This window comes from Xiphophorus couchianus, chromosome 10, assembly GCF_001444195.1.
Source record: "Xiphophorus couchianus chromosome 10, X_couchianus-1.0, whole genome shotgun sequence".
NCBI lineage: Eukaryota > Metazoa > Chordata > Actinopteri > Cyprinodontiformes > Poeciliidae > Xiphophorus > Xiphophorus couchianus.
Genome location: NC_040237.1, coordinates 5,389,341 through 5,414,670, shown reverse-complemented (window position 1 = coordinate 5,414,670; position 25,330 = coordinate 5,389,341). Strand labels below are relative to the sequence as shown.

At 38.0% G+C, this 25,330-nt stretch overlaps 1 protein-coding gene across 6 annotated transcripts; it reads left to right on the top strand.

Moving 5' to 3' along the window:
• The first annotated feature begins 930 nt into the window (after positions 1 to 930).
• sec24c (SEC24 homolog C, COPII coat complex component) lies at positions 931 to 25,297 on the top strand. Of its 6 annotated transcripts, XM_028029456.1 has the most exons (25): positions 970 to 1,113; positions 3,445 to 3,623; positions 3,820 to 3,900; positions 5,331 to 5,457; positions 7,088 to 7,254; positions 8,554 to 9,279; positions 9,359 to 9,501; positions 10,441 to 10,509; positions 12,386 to 12,494; positions 12,674 to 12,801; positions 14,292 to 14,430; positions 14,510 to 14,625; positions 15,789 to 15,913; positions 16,002 to 16,193; positions 16,287 to 16,380; positions 17,321 to 17,437; positions 17,520 to 17,690; positions 18,341 to 18,437; positions 18,527 to 18,672; positions 19,628 to 19,766; positions 19,875 to 19,993; positions 20,204 to 20,383; positions 21,727 to 21,912; positions 22,842 to 22,931; positions 23,642 to 23,782. In XM_028029456.1, the coding sequence occupies exons 2-25, from the start codon at positions 3,464 to 3,466 to the stop codon at positions 23,780 to 23,782; spliced, it is 3,762 nt and encodes a 1,253-aa protein (XP_027885257.1). In that variant the 5' UTR covers positions 970 to 1,113; positions 3,445 to 3,463. The 6 variants fall into 6 exon arrangements, with proteins under 6 accessions (XP_027885259.1, XP_027885257.1, XP_027885260.1 ...); XM_028029459.1 differs by lacking the exon at positions 3,820 to 3,900 and having other exon boundaries at positions 23,642 to 25,297; XM_028029457.1 differs by lacking the exon at positions 10,441 to 10,509 and having other exon boundaries at positions 23,642 to 25,297.
• Positions 25,298 to 25,330: the final 33 nt, after the last annotated feature.

The following is a 25,330-nucleotide window of genomic DNA, read 5'->3' as shown; positions in this document are numbered from 1 at the left end:
AGTAGAATGTGCAGTGCCATGGAAGTAGTCAGTTCTACAATTATATCTACTGTATATCAAAACATATTTATGTTTTACAATAGCCCAGTCCATCCTAGACTGACTTAAATTGGTTTAAATTTAACAAAGCAGCACTTGAAAGCTGCTTTTTACATGAGTTCTTCATCTAATCTAGCTGTGCTTGAGGTATTTTGTAAAGCAAAATGGATAAAAACTTCAGTCGATAAATATACAAGACATTTAAAAAAATACCCTGAGTACTCAGGTCTTCTGGTTGAAGTCCACTCTGCATCCACAGAATCAGAACCAAACATGAAGGAACAGGATTCAGTTTTTTATCCTGCTTTGATCTGGAACAAATTTCTAGAAAACTGCAAAAACTGCTCAAAAACAGAGTCAATATGGGCGAAAAAGCCATTTATTTGGCGTTGCCTTTAATTGTTAATAACTAGTATATCAAAAATTGTTGTCTCTTTTCAACTTTACATCGCTTTCCTTTATGTTGCTACTGCAAACAACATAGTTCTTAGAGAACATTATGGGATATGAGTTATTAATACAAATCCACTGTTTATTAAATCTATTACCTGAAATTAAAATTTTGATTTATTAAAAAATAATGCAAATAATGTTTAAAACTAAATTAAGTTTACTGCCAGTTAGGGTGCAAAGATTTTATGCATAATATGAATCCACATATGATTTGCGACGTGTTTATAAATTAACAAAACATCAAGCAATAAACAGCTATATATAAACACACAACATAATTCACAAAATATGAATCGCATGTGTAAGTGAAAGGAAAAACAGAAAATGTAGATTTCTGCATTTATTTTTAATTATGTCAGTTGTGGTCCTCCATAGAATCGAACCAAGCGTTTCACTTTCACGGGAAAAGAGCCGGGGAAGGGGGAACGTAGAGGAAGTCGTCGTACGTCGTCCGGATGTGGACGTGGCACAGCGTTGCAGCAGTTCCGCTGAATGTCCGCTTCTGCTACCAAGAAGGGATTAGTGAGCAACACCCCGGGACGGCTTCGAGTTCAGTCGGCCACAGGGCTTCTCCGTTTGCCACGAACAACGGATCGCCTTACTATTTACACCTCTACCGAGGTAGGTTTTGTTGTGATGCGGCTCCATGTCTGACACCCTCACCCGGTTTTGACACGGGGAGCTCGGATTTCGCTACCTCTGCCGATGCTAAGCAATGCTAACCGATGCTAAGAGACGCGGCTAGCAGCTTTCTGAGAAGTAACTGGAGGTTATTAGCTTCACTTTCGGCTAGCATCGTATGTCAGCGGGGCTAGCATTAGCTTTCTACGGCAGGCTGTGGTGACTCGATCTCAGCTGATTCAAGCACCTTTGCTGTCATGATTCAATCTGGCCTGTTGCTAACATTAGCATGCTGAATTGGCACTCACGTATTCAGGAGCTAAACATTGTTGTTTTTTACCAACTTCTCGTATTTTTGCCACTCTTCTAACTCACACATGGTAGCAACTCGATGTTTGAATCATTGTTTTCCAAACTTTCAATGGTATTTTACTATGCTACAGCTAGTAGCTACTAATCAGCTAATGTTGATGCGGCACTGCTACACTCGCCAGCTCGTCCTCGGGTTTTGCTGCAGTTCAGGACTTGTAGACTCTCCTTTAACTGTGAGATTAAGTTGTTTTTGTTTAACTTTAGCGCAGTTTATCTTAATTGGGAGATTGGGTTCTTTTAGCGGGCCTGACTTACTAGATAGCTATTGTATTTCTCATCGTGGCCCCTTCTCTGTTGAATAATTCAAAGGCTCCGCTCGTTTAGCCCATGTTTGTTAGATGATACTCATGTTTGTCGTATAAGTTAGGCCTACATCTAGAAACTTGAGTGTATGATAAGTAGCTCAGCTGGAACACATCTGTTAGTAGTGGATTTGATCTGAAACAGTCAAACTAAAATTATTACCAGGATTCGTCAGTGTTGTTGAGCAGTGAGAAAAGATCTTGTGTTTCTCACAAGATTTAGTTAAGAGAAAGTGCCAGTAATTGTTAATCTGCCTTTGAATCTTTTCAGTTTTGTCATGAACCTCATGCTGCCAGGATTTGAAACCTGAAAGTCAGAGGGACATTTAAATTGTCTGGATGTGATCGTAGAACCTGGAAATGTTATGAAAAGATAGTTTAACTTAGTTGGAGTGTGAGCAATTTGTTTTGACATGTTAATGGCAAAACATCTGATCATATAATCTGAAATGTTATCAAAATATATTTCTTACTTCAGAACCTAAACCTAACCTTGTGTGTAGGTTAGAAACATATTTCTTACCTTTTTACTCTCAGTCATATTTATATGTAATTAAATTACAATAATATGAAAAGTTGAGACTAAAAATAACAAAATTGCTTTACCTCAGAGAATATTTAGTGAAATGTTGAATCATTTTTTAAAATTAATGTTCTGTTTTGTTATCGTTAGATTTGCCCAAAGATAAAATGTTAATGTAGAATATATCATCACCATTAAAACTGACAGCAAAGCGCCTCTGCTGAATGATGACATTCAACCTCCACTTGTTTCTGTTTTATTTTTTTCAATGTGAACAATATGGCCACTTTCTGAAATTGAGATAAAAGTATTTCGACGTTTTTATAGAAACCAGGCTTTGCACAAGGTAATTAAACATCTGCTTTGGTATCAGATCATTTGAGTTGTTGGAATAAAGATAGTTGAAAGCATTATCTAAAAGACTGATTTAAGAAAATTAAAGATATAACACTATCATCAGGAAAAATAAACAGACAACAACAAGCAACATTCTGAGTTTATGTTGTTATTGAAAATTCTCACACCTTCAATCCACAATGGCAAATAAAACTATTTTTAGATGAGGGTTTCGGTTTGCTAGTTCAGTTGAAAGAAGACAGATGATTAAGTTTTACTAAGATTGATCAACAAAGACCAAATTGTTGCAGAATGTACATTTAAAACAGCCTTCAGCGACATTTTAGTGCAGTTTGCATGGAGAGCAATACAAAATCCTCCATCTCTGTGTTTATATTCTGAAAAACATAGTCTGGGGTTTCCCCAAATTCAGCCCCTCTGTTGATAGACAGAGGTTCAAAATAATAAAACAGAGCAACTTTGCTGAAATATGTTCAGTCCATTGCTAACCAGAGTCCTGTCACAACATTTAATATAAATATATATATTGCTGTTAAAAAGCCTGCTATGGGTGAAAACTCCTCACTAATGCTAAAAATAGCTAACTTTGATGCATGTATTCTTGGTGGCAACCTTCAGACTGCAATGTGAACATTGTGATGCATTTACTTGTTGGAAAAATGTAAAATTTTTGATTCCCAGCTTCCACTGCACTTTCCCCATTCTCATCTTCATAATCAGGCTAAAAGCTATGATGGCGTTAGTTTAATGTTGTAATTCTGTCACTGTTTGATCAAGCTTTAGGGATGAACTGAAGATGAATGTAAACCAGCACACTCCAATGGTCTCTCCCTACGGCCAGCCCCAGCCTGGCTACGCTCAGCCCGGCTACGCCCCCCTGGACGGAGGATACCCTGCCCCCTATGCACCTTACAACGGCCCCGCTTCAGCCTATCAGCCTGGTGTTCCTCCACAAGGTGAACAAGAAGCGTCCAGATCAGCAGCTTCACAATTATGATCAACTTTAAACGGTTCACGCTTTTCAGATGTGAAAATCTCATCACCTGTGCAAACTAATCTATATCTGAGCCGCTCTTTCATTACTTCATTTACCTTCACACATCACTCTGTGTCTCTGTATTTGCTCTCTTTCCCTATTTTCTTGTATTTCAGGTTATTCTCCTTTCACAAGCTTTCCCTCTAAGGCTGTGGCAGTCAACCCAGTCTCTGACCTCTCCTCTCCTCTTGACTTAGGTAACTGCCTCTGTTCACCCCTCAGTTCTTTCTCACCTCACACATCCTGCAAGCATCAAATCACCGCTGTGTCTAAAACATCTTCTTTCTTTTTTCATTTTCCTCCTTTTATTTAGTTCAGTACATATTAAATCTCTGTAGTTTTTTAACTTGGGTTCTTATTTTCATGTTGCTTTTTATTGGACAAGCTTGATCTTTTTATTGACTTGCATATTACATCTCATAAATGTTAAATGTCTGGTGGTTATTTTTACTCCAGTTTGGCCTAAAATGTTGTTTGACCCACTTTTAAAGTGAAGCCTGAGCTTCTGACCCCAAAATCAAAATCTTGGAATGTTATTTTAATGTTATATTATTTGGAAACTATTTATCAGCTCCGTGGCTTTTTGTCATATTTATCTTTTGGCACTAACTTGGATTGATAATGCGACAAATTGAGACAAGGATTTTTTTCCAGTCTTTCTAAACAAAATAATTAAGCCATCAGACTGAGATAATCTGAAGAGATATATTATATTTTAAGGTCTTTCCGCTAGTGATGGGAATTTTGGCTCTTTTTGCTCCCAAACAGCTCTTAATTTATTATCATCGGCAGCCCCATATATTAACATGTCTTGGCAAATAGGAATGTTTTATATGATGAATCATTTTGCATCGGATGTTCTCTAGAGGAGAATCCTTAAACTTCCTTAATTTTATATGTTACAAAAGCAGACATTCTTATTTTTGTATAATATTTTGCTTTTAATACTTTTAATTTTTAACAAAAAAAGGTTAATTTATCTAGCCCTTTGGTCTCAATGTGCCATTTCACAGAGACTTCAGTATTCATTTCATTTTCTTAGTTTTGTTTATTTATTTTGAATATTTGAAATAACTTCCAGTTCCAGTGTTAAATGTTTTAGAAATGGCAGTTTATTGATCTTTAAGGTTATGTACTTGCATTATTTTGAAGTTATCATTATATTACTTGAAAAGGGTCTCAAAACAACAATATTATCGGTTATCGGAATAATTTGTGGGACAATTAATTGCCTAGCAAACTTTATCATGACAGGCCTCGCCAGCACCACCATGTTTCAGGGTGGACATTGTAGATTCATGTTGATTTGAAGTTTGTTTTTATTCACATTCCATTTAGTTTTTGCAGCTCTTCCACAAAGACCAGATTTGTGGAGGACACGACTAAAAGTTGTGACTTTTGGATGATTCCCTGAATAATACTGTATTTACCTTTCAGCTAAGGTGAAATGCCCACCACTCTTTTCTTGTTTTTCTTCCATTTTACAGTTATGCACAAAGCAGTGTTGGTCCATCACATAAGATTCCAGTAAAGTTTCTGATTTTAAAGTGACAAAGTGTAGGCAAGTTCAGTACTTTTCCATTGTGCTGTTATCAATTGATGATCTTGTTTGTTTGTTTTTCTTCAGGTCAGGCTCGGGGTCCTCCCACCTCTGCACCACCTCCTGTCTCAGCCCCTCAACAGTATAACCAGTACAGCCACAGTCAAGGGGACATGCAGAATGGACCCCCTCCTATGACACAGGCACCACCCAGGTAACTTTTGTAACTTTTCGCATTTAGACAGGGATGTGAAAATGTGAAATTAGTTACCATTTTCCTACTTCACAGCATCTATATAAACCCTTGGTGTGCACAGATTTCCTTCATTTTGGGAGATTGATGATCGACTAATACTCTGAAGCTGATCTTATCTACGAAAATCAGCCATTTTTTTCTAGTCAAGTCTGTACATGTGCAGTTAACAATAGTCACCCCACTATTGTCAACTTAGCAACTTTTCAGACGACTCCAAAATCAGAATTTGTCAGGCTTTTTAACTCTCTGGTCGATGCCCGCTCTGGAGTGAGCATGACGTGACGCATTTAAAAGGTTTCTGCAATAAAAATAGTAGCATGCTGAGGGCTCATTTCAACTCGACAGCACAAACTTCAAACTTTACAAAAGTGGTGTTTTTATATTGATTTTGTTTTTTATTTACTTCCAAATAAAACCAGATTTATGATCAATCATTTTCGCCATAATTTTGTGCACATTTCTTGCATTTGCTGCTCATTCAGTGAAGGTTTTGTGACAAGGAAGTGCTTGAATGCAATCCATTTTTCCGATTTTCTCAAATGCCCCACATTTCTCTGCTTTCCACTTAATAGATGCACTGTGACTGAAACATGAGAAGATCTCATTAGGAAAGATGTTAGAAAATTATTTAGCTTATTCAGATGCAACCTAAAATGCACAAATAAAGAATAAAAGTAAGTGTTTCAGGTTCTTTGTTTTTGTATTGTTTGAAAGTTTAGATGCACGATTAGATAGTGTTACTTTGTTAAATGAGCCCATGATGTTTGGATATTAATGTCCTGACTGGCACCACTCCAGGAAAATCCAACGTTGGTATGAAAGCATCACAGAGCTGCTTTAGATCTGTAGCTACTAGATTTATTTCAAGATATTCTGCAGGATAGTTATGTAAACCTGCAGGTGTTTAGTTATATCACTAGTACAAAAACATTTTTAACTTTTAAAATAAATTATTATGAAAAGATGCTGGGGTAGGCATCCTTGGGCAATATGGTTGAAAAACATATCACAATATAAGCATTTCACATCAGTAGATATTGATAAATATTGATTAGTTTTATATTTTCAAAAATACTGCCAAATTGGTGACGTGACTTTTCCTCACACCGATCTTTTTCATTTTTAAGTAGTTATGAGGCATGGTGACGAAACATGAAACTGTTGCTATGTAACTCAACAGGTTGTTGCTAGGTAACCAAAGATGAAGTGAGTTTGTTGATGCCACCAACCTTGCTTAGCTGGGTGTGAAAGATTGAGAGGCTAAAGCCTTTCCTCTGCCTACATCTCCCAGAATGCTGTGCGGTTCAGGGTCAGAATTCAGTTCTGATGTATTTTCTATTGCTATTGATTTTTTGTCTATTGCTTTAAATATTATCGTTTTATTGCCCAGCCCTACTTGACATAGAAGAATGGTGAGAGCAGTTCGCATATTTTATCCATGATGTATTAGAGTTACGCATAACTGGAGTTTTTACTCTGCTGTCATTCATTTTGTTAATGTAAAGCATTTTTCATCATGGTGTCTCTGATTCGCCATCAGCAGAGCAGAAACCATAACTTTCCACTTATGTCTTCTGTGCACTTGCAGGCCTACTGCAGCCCAGTCATACAACCAGGGACATATGAACATGACCGGGCCGCACCCTTCCTATCCGCAACACTACGGACCTCCACCCACAATGCAACAGGTCACCAGTCAGATGACTGGGATGCAGATCACGTCCGGACCACCAACCCCTGCAGGGCCAGGATATGGTACGTTTAAATGGATTTGATTTATGTGATATGATGATGTTGAGTATTACCACTAGGAGATTTTACAATCCCTCATGGATGTCACTGGCTGTTATTATCGCAGCCTAAAAAATCGGTTGTTTCTTTTCTTTTTTACGCAACAATTTTTTTTCAAAAAGTTGCACATTTAATTCAGGTTTAATTCTTTGCTATGGCACTAAAAAAAATTTAAAAAATTATGTAATATCCCCTGAAAGCAACTTCACATATTAAGAAATTGTGCTAAAGTAAAAACCAGAATTACATATTCAGCAGTCAAGTAAAGTTAACTTTACACAAGGTTCAGTGTCTCTTTGATTAGACTTAAACGGGGTGACACAGAGAAATCATTTGTTGTTGACTGACAGGAAGTGAAGTCACACAGGAAGCTTACGTGGATTAGTCAAATCTGAGGAAGATTTGCAGCGATTGATCAGGGAAGAACGAAAAACTTATGGTAATTGGTTCAAATTGTGTAAAAGTTTTGGTGAGATTTGAATTGCTCAACCTTGTTGGTTTAAATTTAATTTAGTAGTTGTAGATTTGAAGTCTCAACTAGTTGGAGGAATGCTAAAATTCAACAGAATGCATTCTTACAAGGGCTGAAACAATTAATTGGATTTATCAATTATCAACTATTTTAGTAATCAATTAATCGTTAACTGGAGCATACACTCTAAAAAGTCAATTTGCTGACAAAACACACTCAGAGCAGCAAGTAAGCAAAAACTGCACAAAAATATATACATTTTGCATTTGAGATTAAATAAACTGTCTGTAAATATATTCTACCCAAAACTCAGTTTTAGCATAGCCTGGTACGAATACAGTTAGAAAAATAAATTCATTAAAATTTCACATTAAGTACCTTTTTCTATCCAATGATGAATCAGTTCATCAAATAAAATTAAAATAATCACCAGATCAGTAACTACACTGTATTGGTAAGTCGAGCAGAAATGGCTGAATTTTTAGCATGTTGATGTTAGAAATATTTTTCAGCTACAGATGCATCCTGTGCTACAAGTGATCAAAAGCTCACTAAAAGAATGCTATTATTGAAGTTTGGCCAATGAAATGTTTTATTTTCTTACTTAAAGAAGGAGTTTAATTATTCATTTATTTACATCTTTTAATGTGTTTCTAATATTGTACTTAAAGTGGTTAAATGAAAACTGCTTGAATGTAAATGTTTCACTTTTTGTTCAGAATTATCTATTACTAAAATAATTATTTGCAGTATTACTTCTAACCAGTGTCTCTGTGTCTCCCTCCCATCAGCTCCTCCTCACAGCTCCCAGCCCCCCATCAGTACCTACTCTGCTCCACCCCAGCCCTCCTACACCCAGGCTCCGCCTCCCGCTTCATCTGCTCCCACCCAGCCTCCACCTCCAGGTGTTCCTGCAGCTTCTCAGCAATACTACGGCGTCCCTCCGCTTCCTTCGCAGCAGCCGTTCGACTCGTCTCGTCCCCCCACCTCCCAGCAGCAGTTCACGTCTTCTGCTCCACCTCCGCCCTCCCAGCAGACTTTCCCCCCTTCCTCTTTTTCGGGTCCCCCGACTCGCCCCCAAGCTGTGCCGGTGTCTCAGCCGCAGCCGCCCTTCTCTGCTGCTCTGCCCTCTTTGTCATCAGCACCTCCACCGGTTAGCCAACCTGGCTTTGCTGGCGGCCCGCCTCCGATCGCTCAAGGCTCCTTTCCACCTCAGCTGACACCGCCTTCCTCTCAGCCAGGGTCTTTTCCTCCGCCTGGGCCTCCCCCCACCTCAGTGGCCTCGGGTCAGTACCCCCCCATGTCTCAGCCACAGCAGCCCCCTGCAGCCCAGCCGTCACCGTACCACTCAGGACCGCCGCCTCCCAGGGCTCAGATGCCTCCAACATCTATGGGACAGAGCAACCACCTGCCTCCAGGACCGCAGGGTCCACTGGGTCAACAGGGGCCTCCGGGGCCCCTGCAGCAGCCCCCTGTTCAGCCTGGCATGCAGACAGGATACCCTCCTCAACAAAATGGTGGGAACTCAACAGTTTAGTCAAACTAAAACGGTTTGGTTTGTCTGGAAGCTGAGCTGTTTTGTGTTTTTTGCATTAGGTGCGTTTGGCCAGGCCAGAAGCCCCCAGCCTGGATATGCAGGTCCGTATCCTGGACAACCAAACTACGGGGCCCCGGCACCGGCTCCCACCGCTGCTCCTGCTCCACAGAAGAGACTTGATCCGGATGCTATTCCCAGCCCGGTAAGCAAACAAAATACGCCTTTTGCTTGAATGTAAATGTTTCATTTATTTTTCACAATTAAAACCTTCCGAACTCGTTTCACTTAGGAAACGTTTTCTGCCAACATTTCCAAAACTTTTGTGACAGAAGTGGAAACCTGAAATGGGTTAAACAAAACAACTTGTCTGTACTAAGCTAGCCTTCCTGTTTCTAAACTGATGCAACAGTGTTCTTCCCTCATCACCTCCTCACTGAAGAGTGTTATTGTTAGCACAATTTGCTCAAGCATACATGTAGAGCGTTAGTTTCTGAATTTTTGGGCGTTGATCCGGACTAGTCCAGCATAAAACTGCCCCTTTCCAGTCATTGCCTTACATCTTGGTACTTCTCTACTTTAAATTTATGATTTATTTATTGTGTTTGACTTTCACAGATGTTTTCATGCAATAGTTTTTCTGTAGACATTAAATATTATTCAGTAGCACTTTTTACTATTTGGTAAAGTTCAGAGAGAACAGAAATGTGTGCGGTTGTCTCAGCTTTTCAATCATTTGGTTGAGCAACTTTTGTTGTTTTAGATATATCGGTGTTGCTCAGATTTTTTGAAAACTTTGTGTATTTTAGATCCAGCATTTAAAAATATCTATTAGCTTAGTGAGACATAGTCATCAAATTTGTCACTAATTAATGAACATTTATTTGATGTTTAGAAAAAATACTCTACGACTTCAAAAGTCTCATAATTTAAAGCTTTTGTGACGTATGTTGATGCTTAGCATGTTTCTACAGTTGGACTAACATTTAGCAGATACTGCTGTGTTAAAAGTTCTGCCTGAACGAGATAAGTCTTGCTGTGGCTTTTCTTCTTACACTTCTGTGTTTTTTATCTCTTCACTTTTTGTATGTATTTATTTTGTTTTGTTTTGCACAATTTGCCGGACAAACTTTTGATTGTATAGCAAGCGTCTGACATGCCGGCTGTGCAGAAATCAAGACATAGAATAGATCCAGATGCTATCCCCAGCCCAGTAAGTTTCTGTTGCCTGTCCTCTCCTCTTCATCATGTTCTCCTAAATGTTTGATTGCAACAATCCCTTTCCTCCTCCTGTTGGTTCCCCTATCTTCTCAAAGTCAGTGGTAGTCGTTGTGGGTTTTTTGATACTGATGTGCTTCTTTTGTTTTATTTTTTATGTTTAGCTAGAGGGTTGCAGCTAAAGATCAAAACTGATGAAAGAATATGAGCGGAAAGATTTTATTGGCTTTGTTTACATTTACGTCAAGTCGGATGTTTGGATAAGATACTAGCTTACATTTTTAAAAACTATTTTCCAGTTTGAAAAACTCCTAAATATTTCCACATGTCTTAGACTTTCATTATAAGTCTAAGATTTAATCTTAAAAAGTTCGGTCTTCGGTCTTTAGATTTTGTATTTGTTATAAAGCCAATCATCTCAATTATAGGCTTTTAAAAGTCCTGAGGATGTATACACATCTTTGGTTATGAGTGTTAAATATAAATTTAAAATTTAAAATTAAATATGTTGCATTTTTCATTATATTAAAACTCTGCCTAAGAAGTTCATTTTTGACCTTTTAAAAAGGTCCAGTTATGTCTTTATTTTTATTATAGTACTTAAGTTTCACCTTGAAAACTCTTAAATTGCCTTAAAAGTCAAATCTCTCAAATTTTGTCACTTATCTGTAAGGTCATCCTTTCTAAGTTGTAGTTCTGGCTGACGAATAAAGATTAAAACTACAAGATCCACGATTCATAGGCAGCCATGATGAAGGGACTTTATTCCCAAACAGCTGACTGCAGGCTGGCTGCTCTGCTGATAGCCTGACAAACTAACCTTTATCAGATTGTTGTACTTGTGTTGCTTTTTAAGAAGCATAATTGCAGTAACATGTCATATTCTTCCTTTTTAAAAGCTACTATTAAAGCTGGTGTTTGTATTTTTCCTCATCAAAATCAAAATAACAATTCATGAATAAATATTTGGTATAGAAAACATGCTCTATAGCAATGATCAAAATGCTATATTCTTTTAGCTGGATTAGTTATTGACTACTTTTGTTTTTAATGAAACATTATATTATGGTAATTGTATCGATCATTCTGTGAGCGTTTCGTACTGGTTCAAGCCTAACGCCGTCTGTGCTAGAAGTGATTTTTATTTATTTTTTAGTTAAAAGAAAATAAATAAATCTGATGAATTTAGGTATCTGATTTGCTCTGAAAGTATGTAAAAGGGGATTACCACTGGTTACCATGGTGACCCTAAAGAATCTTTTTAAGGAATATGATTGGACGATTTTGTGTGTCATAAAATACTGTGTAATTTTCATTTGTTTAGCTCTAATTTTATTATGATTATTTTAATTTTTTTTGCAAAAATACTTGTCCTTAAATGTCAAACTTTCTTCTCAGGGAATTATGTTTTAGATTTTTACACCAAACAACTTTTGCTATTTCTCCGTGTTTAAGTCAACCTGTTGTTCTTGTTAGAAGCTTGGGAGTATTTTATTTTTTTTTTGTGCATTGTGAAACTTTTAATTAACCCCTTCTTTTGAGTCCCTTTTCTTGCCCTGCCTGCTACCTTTGCCCTTTGACCCTCCTCTGACTTGATGCATTAAAAGGCATGTCTTTGAGAATAAACATTTTCTCGGGATTTCCTTTAACTTCTCCTCATCTCATCCTGTTTCTGAGAGCAGCTTGAGCACAAACCGGTTCCATTCCTCTACTGTCCTGTGAAGGTTTTCATTGTGCATGTGAAAGTCTTTTACTGCATGGATGTTTGAACGTTTTTCAGTTCGATTTTTATGACGTCTGAGCTGGGAAAACGTGTCACTTTCATGTTAACGACACAAAATAAATCCTCTCACGCCCTCTGTTCATTTTAGATCCAGGTAATAGAAGACGACAAGGCTAAGTCCAATGAGCCATTCACAACAGGGCTCAGAGGTCAGGCTCCACCTCTGGTCACAACCAACTTTCAGGTCAAAGATCAAGGTAAACATCATTGCATGTTATGTTTGCCCTGTTTTTTGTTTATTTAAAAGATATGAGAGCTATTTACCCAGCTTATCCTGCAAACAGAACTGACAGAAAGTGAAGTGTTTGCCTTATAATAAGTAATATTATTGCTTGGTTTTGCAGTGATTAACAGTAAGATGTTCTGTGTGTTGCAGGAAATGCCAGTCCCAGGTTTATCCGCTGTACGGCCTACAACATGCCTTGTACGTCCGACATGGCCAAGCAGTCGCAGGTCCCCCTGGCTGCTGTCATCAAGCCCCTCGCCACGCTGCCCCCCGATGAGGTGTGTGTCTCCTCTTTTACCTTCCTTCTTTTTTTTCTTCCCCATCAGCTTCTCAAACTTTATGATCAAAGGTTTAAAATCTGGCTTGTAGATCAAATTAAAGGTTCAGAGCAAACAGGATAGTGCTTTGAATTCGACTTCAGATTCAATTTGGTTACTTTCCAATTTTAAGTTAAGCAGTTTCTAATGAGGAATACAGCTCTGGACGAACTCGAGACCACTTAAAATGATCAGTTTCTCTGATTTTACTTTTTATAGGTATATGTTTGAGTAAAATGAACATTGTTCTTGTATTCTGTGAACTACTGACAACATGTCTCTGAAATTCAAAGCAAAGATTTAGTATTTATTCAAATGAGAAATGGTCAGAATAATGAAAAAGATGCAGTGCTTTCAGTCCTCAAATTATGCAAAGAAAACAAATGAATATTCATTTAGAAACAACAATACTAATGTTCTAACTCAAGAAGAGTTCAGAAATCAATATTTGGTGGAATAACCATGAGGCTTTCAACGTGTTCAGTGCAGTGGTCTCTTAACTTCTTCCAGAGCTGTGTATGTGTTGCATGAGAACTGGGTTCCCATCTTACCATGAGATGAAAACTAAGGGTCAAAAGTGCATGCGTGTTCTGCAGCAGCGCCATCTAGTGGCGTGGCATGAGACAGTAGCCTTACATTTCTGCTCCACCTAACTTGCCAATAATATTTTTCAGAATGCTTCTTTTTTTTTGGGTGGGGGGTTTTGATAGCAAATTTTTTTTGTCATCTTTTGTCTCAAGACAGGCCTCACTGCTCCAAAACACTTAGTAATGGAGTTTTAAAAGTTGCTATAGTGCTCTAACTCTTCACCTAAAGCACAAACTTAGCTTTATCATTTCCTTTTATCAGCAAAGACGGCTATCAAGAGCTTTTAGTAAATGCATAACGCAGTTTTATTACTGTTTGAAGCCTGATTTTATTACATGATGCAGTCTAACACTGTTGTTCACTCACATAAACCAATAGATCTAATTTTAAACAGATCTTTGCACAGCAAACATCAAACTTGCTGCACTTCTTAATCAAGACTCTGAAAGCCAAACCGCTGCTGTTTTTTGATAACCTGGTTATCCCAATGCCCTGTTACCTCCCAACCCTCTCTCTTAGTTTTGCTCTCTCTGTCAGATGTTGGTTTTAAAATGTGGCTCCATCACCTGCTGTAACAGTTTGCAGTCAGCTGGATTTGGTAAGATTAGTTCTGTCTGTTGAGATAATCCATTTGACAGCTGCAGAGGTTGGCGTGTCAGTCTGAGGGATTTTTTTGTGTGTTTTTATTTATTTTTTTACTATTTTAGCTCCAGTGTCCATCTGGATTAGTTTTAGGTTACATAATTTGGCAAAAACAGTTTCTGGGATTTTTGATGATCACTAAGTCTTATATTTCGTCCTCGTGTGAATGAATCAACCTTGCCTCAGGAAAATTAATAACATGTTGCTCATTGTCTTCTCAGGCCCCTCCATACGTGGTGGACCACGGCGAGACCGGTCCGATCCGCTGCAACCGATGCAAGGCCTACATGTGTCCGTACATGCAGTTCATAGAGGGAGGTCGCCGCTTCCGGTGTGGCTTCTGCAGCTGTGTCACAGAGGGTAGGCATGTTTCAGAAATGTCTTTTTCTGAAACTGGCCGCGCTGAGCTCATGTTTGTGGCTGTGTTCGTTTCCCGCAGTGCCTCCACATTACTTCCAGCATCTGGATCACACCGGGAAGAGAGTGGACTGCTACGATCGTCCAGAGCTGTCGCTGGGCTCCTACGAGTACCTGGCAACTGTTGACTATTGCAAGGCATGAATCTCTTCTCAAAACACATAAAATGTGTTTTAACTGCTAACTCACAGATTGCAAGAAAGTCAGTAATTATTTAGAGTTTGTAAAGGTGCTTCAGATTCTTGAGAATTCTTGAAGTTCAATTAGGTGTTTTCAAGGTTTGGAAAGTGCTTAATTTCTGTATAAAGTCCTTTAATGTGCTTGATATTCATCAAGGTTTTCCCCAGAAAACTTGCTAAGCCTGGTGGTTGGGGCGCCCGGCATTCATCCAGCAGCCCGTTGTTTTTGAGTTAAAAAATTATTAAAGTTGAGAGGAAATTTCAAAATATAATTTAATAGTTGTGTTATTGGAAGATTGATATATGAACACCAACTGCAAAGACTTAAAAATGCAAACATAAAAAAAAACGTAAATAAATAAGCAATGCTAAGCCTGGTGGGGGCACAAGTAAAGCCTGGTGGCCCGCCAGGCTTCTAATGCACTGGGGGGAAACCCTGTTCATACTGTGCAGTTTGCTAAATTGAGGAAATATTATTTGCAGTTGAAACGAGATATTTTCATACACCTCATTAAAAGAGACAGACGTTTTGTTTCCCACTGTCTGAAGTTAAATCACACTAAACTTTTAGCTCTGTTAGAATCACCAAAATTATTTATATTTGCTTAATTCTAGAAAAGATTTTTGTAACTTTGTTTGTATATTGTGTTTAAGCATCTAATTTGTGCTGGAAGGTCATTTACCTTAATGCAATTTATTTGGATTGTTTCAATGTAATGAATATTTATTATTCCTAATGGTTCAGTGACTTATTGATTTGTGTCATTGAAATGAAAGTTTGCTTATATTTTAGATGTTAGATAACGTTACTGAAATTGGGGGAATTTTTGTTAATTTCACGTTTTGTTCGTGAGAGACATTTTAAAACGTAAACTTTTCTTATATTTTAGTTCACGTTGTCCCTGCTTCACAATGTAGAATATCATCACAAGACATTATTAATAACAGTAATATTAGAGCTTCCATTCTTATTTCTGTCTCCAAAGTGTGATGCTGGAAAAGTTTGAAAACCTACTATGAAAATGCTTGAAGTGCTTTTAGTTTAGGAAAAGTGTACGAACCCTGATGAATAATTATGTGTTTATTATTCAGTTATTCTTTAAAGCTGTTTGTCTGCAACAGAACAACAAGCTTCCTCAGCCTCCAGCCTTCATCTTCCTCATCGACGTGTCCTACAACGCAGTGAAGAGCGGGATGGTCAGCATAATCTGTAACGAGCTCAAGAGTCTGCTGGATCTTCTGCCCAGGTATCCAAACCCAGTCCAGATGGAGAACTAAAGTCTGGACAGACGGGAATGGAAAGTTTGTTTAGACGCTTCACTTCTCTGTGTCCAGGCAAAACCCGGAGGTGGATTCTGTGATTCGGGTTGGTTTCGTCACCTACAACAAGGTGTTGCATTTCTACAACGTGAAGTCGACCCTCGCCCAGCCCCAGATGCTGGTGGTGTCAGACGTGTCGGACATGTTTGTGCCGCTGCTCGACGGCTTCCTGGTGAATGTGAACGAAAGCAGACAAGTCATCGAGAGGTGGGCGACCTCGAAGCAAACAAACACACGCTAACGTGTGTGGGTGTGGGTGTGTTACATCGTTCTTACTGATGTGTTATTTGTGCTTTTCAGTTTGTTGGATCAGATCCCAGAGATGTTTGCTGACACCAGAGAGACGGAGACGGTCTTTGGACCCGTCATCCAGGCGGGACTGGAAGCATTAAAGGTAAACACATTGTTATCAGGACCGCAGGGCGTAGGAAAACTTTAATTAATGTAATCGGTTTGTAACGATGTTATGACCTGCAAACAAAGATAATATTTTCCTACCGCCTCCATTTTTCTGTGTGCTTTGGCAGATTAATAACGGTCATCTCTACTAAAGAGCTACAAATATATGGATCCTAGGGGTGACAAAATTAAATAAATACACTATGAACCATACATGTAAATCTCCTATTAATTAATTATATGTATCATAAATTGATTAAAAAAACACCATTAAATAATTACATTTACCACTAAATAATTAAATATATAATTCATAAAATATATCAATAAATAAATATAATATAAAATTCTGAAGTATGCAATTAAATAATTAAATGTCTCATGGAATGATTTTTCATGGCTGGGTTGTCTGTAAATTATTACATGACACCATCACTCACACAGGAGCCATGAAATAAATAAATATAGTAATAATTTTAATTATCTAGTGTTAAATTTAATTATTGGTGTTTTTTTTCTTTTAATAATTTTGCAATTTAATTAATTTATAGTTTTCTCACTCCTTAACCTAACCTTAGATTTGTCTCAATAAATTAGAATTTTTATGATTAGGTAATATATTTATTTTACTTTAGTACTTACTGCTTCTTGCTCTTTTTTGCATTTATTTATTTATTTTTGTTTTATTTTGAGGCTTACAGTTATGAAACCTGAGCTGATGGTTAGGATAGCAAATGATAAAAACATTTTAGTTAAGAGTGTATTTATTTATTTATATTTTCCTGTACAGACAAATTTGTTAATGTGAAAATATTTTCTTTACAACTCTTCATAATAATGTGTATATACTTATATATATATATATATATATTTTTTTTTTTTTTTTTTTTTTTTTGAGGCTTCAGAGTGTCACAGGTTGTGTGTTGTGTTCTCAGGCGGCTGACTGTGCCGGGAAGCTGTTTGTGTTTCACACCTCTTTGCCCATCGCAGAAGCTCCTGGAAAACTGAAAAACCGAGAAGATAAGAAGCTAATCGGGACTGACAAGGAAAAGGTAAACGCAAGTAAATCCAGGAGGAAGTTTGGGCTTTAACCGTAAACCTGTTGCTTCACACCAACTCTGCTTTCGTCCACAGACTCTGTTTCAGCCGCAGGTCGGAGTCTACAACAACCTGGCTAAGGAGTGTGTGGCTCAGGGCTGCTGCGTGGATCTTTTCCTGTTCCCTAATCAGTACGTGGATGTGGCAACGTTAGGAGTGGTTCCTGTCTCCACTGGAGGCTCCATCTACAAATACACATATTTTCAGGTGAGAAAATACTCTAAATGACTCAAATCACCACTTTGTCCAAACAGTTGGATAACTGCTTATTTGCTGTAGCTCGTCCAAAAACTATAGAATTGATCGACTTATTTTTGTTTAAAGCTTAGCTAAAAACCAATTTCTTTTAGCACAAAGTAGCACTGTGACATTATGTTTCTACCAACGCTTTAACTTTATCTGTCTTGTTTTTTACCCATTTGTATTCTATTCATTTTTATTACTTGATTAATGAACGCTGCTGCTGACGTTCTGACTAAACCTAGGAAGATGGAGCACATCACACTATTTCTAAAGTCCTTACATTGGCTCCCTGCGCCTCAGACTTTAAAATACTGAATTTAAACCTAGACTAAAAATCCTCCTGTTTAGAGTTGCTTTTGAAACATTATGAATTAAACATTAATCAACGTTTTGATGTGTAATGATGGTACTTGACATCATCAAGTGCCATCATGAGTCAATTATTGACTGTGTGTTGTTTGATTTTGTGTTTTTATGATTTAAAGCACTTTGAAATGATTTGTTGCTGAAATGTGCTCTACAAATAAACTATATTGACGGCTATTTGTTGGAGTTTGATCTCTCCACAAACATTCTTTAACCTTTTAGTGTAAATTTTGTCCTCATCATCTCAGGCTCAAACGGATCAAGAGCGATTCCTGAACGACCTGAGGCGAGACGTTCAGAAACAAGTCGGGTTTGACGCCGTGATGAGGGTCCGGACGAGCACAGGTAAGTAATCAAAATCAGGCCACACTTTAAACACGCTGAACAAAGAGGTATCCAGTTTTTTAATTTTATTCGTTGTCGTCATGCTGCAGGGATCCGGGCCACGGATTTCTTCGGATCGTTCTACATGAACAACACCACGGATGTGGAGCTGGCGGGGCTGGACTGCGACAAGGCCATCACTGTTGAGTTCAAACACGACGACAAGCTCAGCGAGGAGACGGGAGCGCTCATGCAGGTGAGTGGATGTTGTCAGGGTGAACCTGTGAGCAAAAGTGGATTTATTTCAGTAATTCAAAAAGTAAAACTCACATAGGTTTATGACACAGACTATTTCAAGTGTTTATTTCTGTTAATTAAAATAATTACATGTTAAAAAAAAAAACAGAATTCAGTTTCAGAGGAAACTTTTTTATCGTCAGCCCAGATAAGACGCTTCTGGCCATTTCAGAATTCTTTACCAGAAGTAGGAACTACTGATTATTTTAATTATTGAATAATCTAAAGACCATTCTGACGAGTAATCACACAAAAATAAATTGGTACATTCTGCAGATTTTTCATTTAAGCCATTTTTTATGCAATGTTAGAAATGGGTTAAAAAAATGCAAATAATTCTTTTTTTAAGTGAGAAAATAAAAATGTTATTACCAAAAACTGCAGTAACAGCATTCCTTTAGTTGAACGCTTAATTGTTTGTAGCAAATGCAGCTAAAAAAATACTTGACTTTACATCAATCCAGTGTAGGGCTGATCTGCTCATTTGGATTAAGATTAAATATTGAAATAAAATGTTAGTTCTTTAGATTTTTCTAGTAGATATTTATTAAAAATTGTAAGCAGTCTTTTTCTTTCAGGTAACATTCGTTTCCCTAGACGAGTTTAATGTAGCTAGACGGAGGGCAGAAAGACTGTTTTGATTACAAAGGTTGAAAAATATCTGTCAGATATTAGTTTTTTGAATGGAATTACTCAAATAAATTCGCTTTTCAATGATACGCTATTTTATTGAGATGCATCTGCACTGATGAAGATGGAGAAACGCTGTCAGTGACCTGGCAAAGGTCAAAGTTCTTTTGGCACCAAACTGTTGGAAGAGCATCCAGCTGGGTTGGGCGAACCTCTCAGTTGTTGTCATGATGATGTTTAACAGAAATAATGTTGTTTTATTTTTCATTTCTGTATGCCTGCAGTGTGCCGTTCTGTACACCAGCTGCAGCGGTCAGAGGCGCCTGCGCATCCACAACATGGCGGTGAACTGCTGCGCGCAGCTGGCCGATCTCTACCGCAACTGTGAGACCGACACAATCATCAACTACTTCGCCAAATATGGTGAGTCCAAAAATCCTTGGAAGATTTTGATCTTACCTTTCTAAAGGCTCTGAATCAAACGGCTGCTGATACTCAGGTTGGGTAATTGTGTGTTTTTGTGTCTTGTAGCTTTCAGGGGTGTTGCGAACAATCCCACCAAGGCTGTGAGGGACACTCTGGTCAACCAGTGCGCTCAGATTCTGGCCTGCTATAGGAAGAACTGTGCCAGTCCATCATCTGCTGGTCAGGTACTAAAATGGATATATTAACTATTCATTCTCCTTTTTTCATTTAAATTTGAAGGTTCTTTCCCAGGTTCAGCAAACATCAGCGCCTATAATCCTCTTCTTTAGTTTACTCCTCATGTGACATTTATACATCGTCACTAATAATCTGTTAATAATCACTTTTTTTATCTGTGTTGTTTAAAGATGTGTGTATTTGTTTTCTTTTTTCAGCTCATCCTGCCGGAGTGCATGAAGCTCCTCCCCGTTTACCTGAACTGCATGATGAAGAGCGACGTCCTGCTGCCAGGAGCCGACGTCTCGTTGGACGACAGGGCTTACCTCAAGCAGCTGATCGGCTGCATGGACGTCGCAGAGACGCACGTCTTCTTCTACCCCCGCCTGCTGCCAGTGGTGAGACCGCAGACACGCTCACACAAAGATCTTCTCTAGAGCGGAAGCAATTATTGGAATAATCGTCAACTAATTCAGTAACCGATTAGTCGCTAACTGGAGAAGACAGACTCAGAAAAGGCCATTACTGATAGAAACAATCAGATCAACAATTAATTCAAAGCTTTACAGAAATATATACATCTTGAGCACATATTAAACACCTTCTGTTATCCAGTTATTATTTGGTTAATCCAAAAAAAGAATCAACAGATCCGCCCAGCACTGTATTAATACCTGACCTTTTCACATGTCATTAGTTTTTTAGATGCATCCTTTGCTTTATTTTGCATTTTCTTATGTATTTCTAATACTGTATAAAATAAGCTAAAGTGGTTAAATGAAATTAGCATAATGTGCCTTTATTGTCAGAATAATCGATTACTAAAACAATCGTTAATGACAGCTTTATAATCGTCTAACATTCCTTCAACCACAGTCGATACTTCTGGATAAATATCTTTTTGTTCATAGGGAATTAAATGTTTCCCATATGTCTAAGTAAACATGTCTAAGTTTAAGAGAACCACAATTTTCTGTTTATTTTGTCAGGATTTAATAGAGCTGACACAAAATGTTAAAACGTATATATTTTATTTATTTATTTTTCTTAATTCAGCATATAAAAAAATTTTTTATATGTTATGGAAAGACGGTCGGTCCTCTTGATACAAAAGAAAACGTAAGTGGACACTTATTAATTAATCGTTAGTTGATCAATAAGATCAGTTAACTTTATATTAACTGATTAATAAATAAATTGCATCCAGAGCTAAAAGTAAAAGTAACATTATTTCAACATATTTTTACTCAAGTAAAAGTAAAAAATAGTCGTCCAAGAATGAAAACGTCACTCATCAAATTATTGATGATTTAATCTTTAAGAATTACATAATCAGACGAGAAAAAAATTATTCATATAAGTAGAAAAAATAACAGACAAAAGAAAATTTTCCAAATCAGTTTCTTTCAGTGTAAAACTTGAAACTTTAACCAAAACTGCAGGCGTGTCTTTGGTGAATTTTTGGTTAAAATATGTTTGTTTTTCATTCAATGAAATTACTCACAGTGGGTAGAGAAGTTAGATCATACTTCATAATAAATGTATCCAAGTAAAAGTAAAAAGCATTAAGAAATACTCCTAAAAGTAATTTTTAAAAAGTTACTCAACAAATGTAATTGAGTAAATGTAACTAGTTACTGCCCAACTCTGCTTGCTTCCCTGCTGTCCATCCATCTTCAGTTCCTCAGTAATCTAATAATCCCGCTCATCGTGTTTCTCTGTCTCTCCTGGATTTTTCCAGATGAAGTTGGAAAGCGGGTCATTGCCGGTGGCGGTGAGGGATTCCGAGGAGCGGCTGTCTAAAGGCGGAGTTTACCTGATGGAGACGGGGCTCCACCTCTTCCTGTGGGTGGGAGCCAGCGTTCAGCAGGAGCTGCTGCTCAACATCTTCGGCACGCCGAGCTTCAGCCAGATCGATCCGAACATGGTGAGGGGAAATGGACCGACTCCGGTGTTGTGGTTTTATCGAACACTTTTTAAATGGTGATTTAATTCAGAAAAGGGATAATAAAATAAAAACCAGAGGCGACTGAAACACATTTTACCCAGAAGGTGGCGTCTGTCAGAGAGAAGGGAAAACTCTGCAATTTTTAGAAAAGAAACTCGAGCGTTGGTTGCTTAATGTCTTCCTCTGCTTACAGCAGTGCATCTTTTATCCTGTTTTTATATTGTTTCTTTTGTTTTATTTATTTTTTATACTACTACTAATAGAACTTTATGTATTGTGTTCTGTCCTGTGAATTATTTAGTAAAATGTTTTGTTTTTTCTGTTTACTTGTCTTGGGACACTGGTTGAAATTTACCTATTGTGCAAATTCCTGCATATTTATGCTGCCATAAATGGTGGTAATGTGGATTTATGTGCGTTGTCCTGCCCAAATAAATCAAATTAACTGCATTTTTGAGGAAAGGGAAACTAAAATCTCTCTATAATCATCTGTAAGTCACAGACTTGTATGTAGTTAATCTTTTCATCTGTTGCTCTCATCAGTGTTTAATCCAAATCCCCAAGTGTTTTAAATACAGAACATATAAGTCAACAAAAGGCAATAAGATCTTTAATGAGGATCAAATTTATGATCAGTTTTAATTCATGTATGACTGAACAGTTTACTCACACTGAGCTCTCTGATGCAGTCAGTTGGATTTCCATAATGTTATGTTTTACGCTCTAATCGTGATTTCTTCATAAAATTCAAAAAGATAATGGACCGCCTTGAAGCTTTACTGTTTTCATCAAACAGAAAACATATCGGCGATTAATAATTTATCTTATAATTTGCTTTTATGTTAGAGATTTGTTGACTTTCTCCTGAATGGCGTGAAATGGCTTTCTGAACCTGTTTTCTGTTTCAGATCAGTCTGCCTGTTCTGGACAATCCGTTCTCACAAAGACTCAGAGAACTCGTCGACTCCTTCAGAGCGCAGCGATCACGATACATGAAGGCAAGCCTCATTGTTATTATTATTAGCATTATTATCGTGGCTCTTCTATGGCCAAAAGCACTTTTCAATGTTTTCCAATCCAATGGTTGCACAAGATGAGCAGACAGTATTTGAGACATAAATACACCAAAAACACGAAGCTACAAGACAAACACAATATGATGATGATGATGATGAATACTTTATTAATCCCCAAGGGAAAATTCAAGGTCCCAGCAGCTTAAGACATTACACACAACATACACTACAGTAATCACTTAGTGCAAAACATAATACTTGTTAATTAAAAACACTAAGTTAAGAAGATGACACTAAATGAAAGAAAATTCCAGCTTGGAAAGTTTGAGGATAGAGAGCAGCTCTGAGTTCAGAATCCAATATGGCTGCCATCCAGAAACCACAGAGAAAGTTGTGATGGAAAAACAGTGTCTTTGTCTTTTCTTTTCTTCCTTTCTATCTTTCTGCCTATCTCTTTTTTTCTGTCTCTCTCTCTTGTTCTGTCTCTTTCTTTCTCTTTCTTTCTTTCTGTCTCTGTTGTTCTCCCTCTTTTTCTCTCTGCACTATCTGTGTACTCTCGGCTCCTTTCAGTTGTCAATAATAAAGTTTAAATTCTGAATCTCGCCTTGAATCGGGTACACAGTTCCCTCTGACCCCACCAGGGGGCGCCCTAAACCCTGCTCACCCTGCCTCTCCCTCTCTCTCTTTCTCAGCTGATGGTGGTAAAACAGGAAGACCGAGCCGAACTGACATTCAGGCACTTTCTAGTGGAGGACAAGAGCGCCAGCGGCGGAGCGTCGTACGTCGACTTCCTGTGTCACATGCACAAGGAGATCCGCCAGCTTCTCAGCTAAGGGCCCGGAGAATCCCACCTTTCACCCATGAGCTCCAGAAACTCCTCCACCCAACCCCCCCTCCAGTCACCTTTCACCCTGCAAATGATTTTTTTTTTCTTTTCTTTTTTTTTTTTTTAATCCTACAAAATAAAACTCTCCTTGCTGTCTTGTCAGCCAAGGTCCGGCTCGCAGATCAGATCTTGTACGATCGTTTGTGTGTGAGTGAGAGACGGAAAAGCTTTACTCCGCCTCAGATCTGCTGCACCTGCACGTCCAGGGCGCAGCCGACGGGGAAGGGCGACGAGCGTAAACACAAGAGAACAACTATGTATGCAACAGACCGATGACGAAAGAGAAAGCTTGATAACTGTAGTTGTACTGTCTGCATTAATAGCACTGAAAGGCTTTTCTTTTTTTGGTTGGGGAGGGCTTGAGCGACTTGGATAGCAGAACTTTTTTTTATATATGATTGAGTCCCGATAGAGTGATAGACATCTATGTATGGAAATAAAACTAAATAAATGCTGTTCTAGATGTCTCTTATCCACTTTAATCATGGCCTTAGTGCCCCATGCTGCTCCAATTCGTCTGTCTGTGTGTGTGTGTGTGTGTGGGTGGATTTTGAGATGTGAAAGGATTAGCCGCCTTTTTTTTTTTTTTTTAAAATCAGCCACTGTTGCATCATCTGAATTTAAACTGACACAAAAATGATGTAAATTCAAATTAAATATCAGATTAAACTGAAAGATCTCCAAGTAAATAAATCAGTTTTAAATGTGGCGACATCTGGCTCCGTAATCTGATGCAAACAAGATGTGCACTTCTGATCACTTTTTGTTTCTGCGCAGCATCGAAAACAAACAGGTTGATCTCAGAGGTTTTAGTTGCTTTTTAATTCAAATGTGAAGGAAGCTTTAGGAGTACTGACGTGCAACGCTGCAGACTTTATAACCGAATCGGAGGCGCCGGGTGTGTAAAAGAGGAGTCTCTGGGTGAAAGAACCGAACAGAGAAAGATGGCAGATGAGCCAACTTTCACTCGTATCCGCACTGAGCAGCTGCTGAGCTTTTCAGTGTGTAAATAAAATATATGATGTGTACAGAATTAATAGAAAATAACAATTTTAAAGACCTGGCAGAGCAGCCGGGGTGTCGTGGTTTCTCTTGACATGAACAACTGAAATTTAAAAATTGTGGATTTACTCGAGAGATGGGCTTTTTGATATGTTTCTGTGTGTGTGTGTGTGTGAGAATGTGGGGTCGGTCCTGGTGAATTTCTCATGGGGAACAGAGGGATCAGCCAACACACACGACCTTTAGCATGATCTCATTTATCACTTTCTGTTTTAACGATGTGATTTTTGTGTCCAGTGTGTGCGTGTTCAGCCCTCTGTTCTGTCTTTGTTCGCCGGTTCTGATCGACCCGCCATCTTAACTGTAATCTTAATTTCTGTTCCTCCATTTTTTTTTCTTCCTCTTTTTGTTTTTCCATTGCCTCCTGGGACTGCTAATAAAATGATTGTTTAAAGTGAAATCGGAAATTCTGATCTTCTTCTTTTCACTGAAG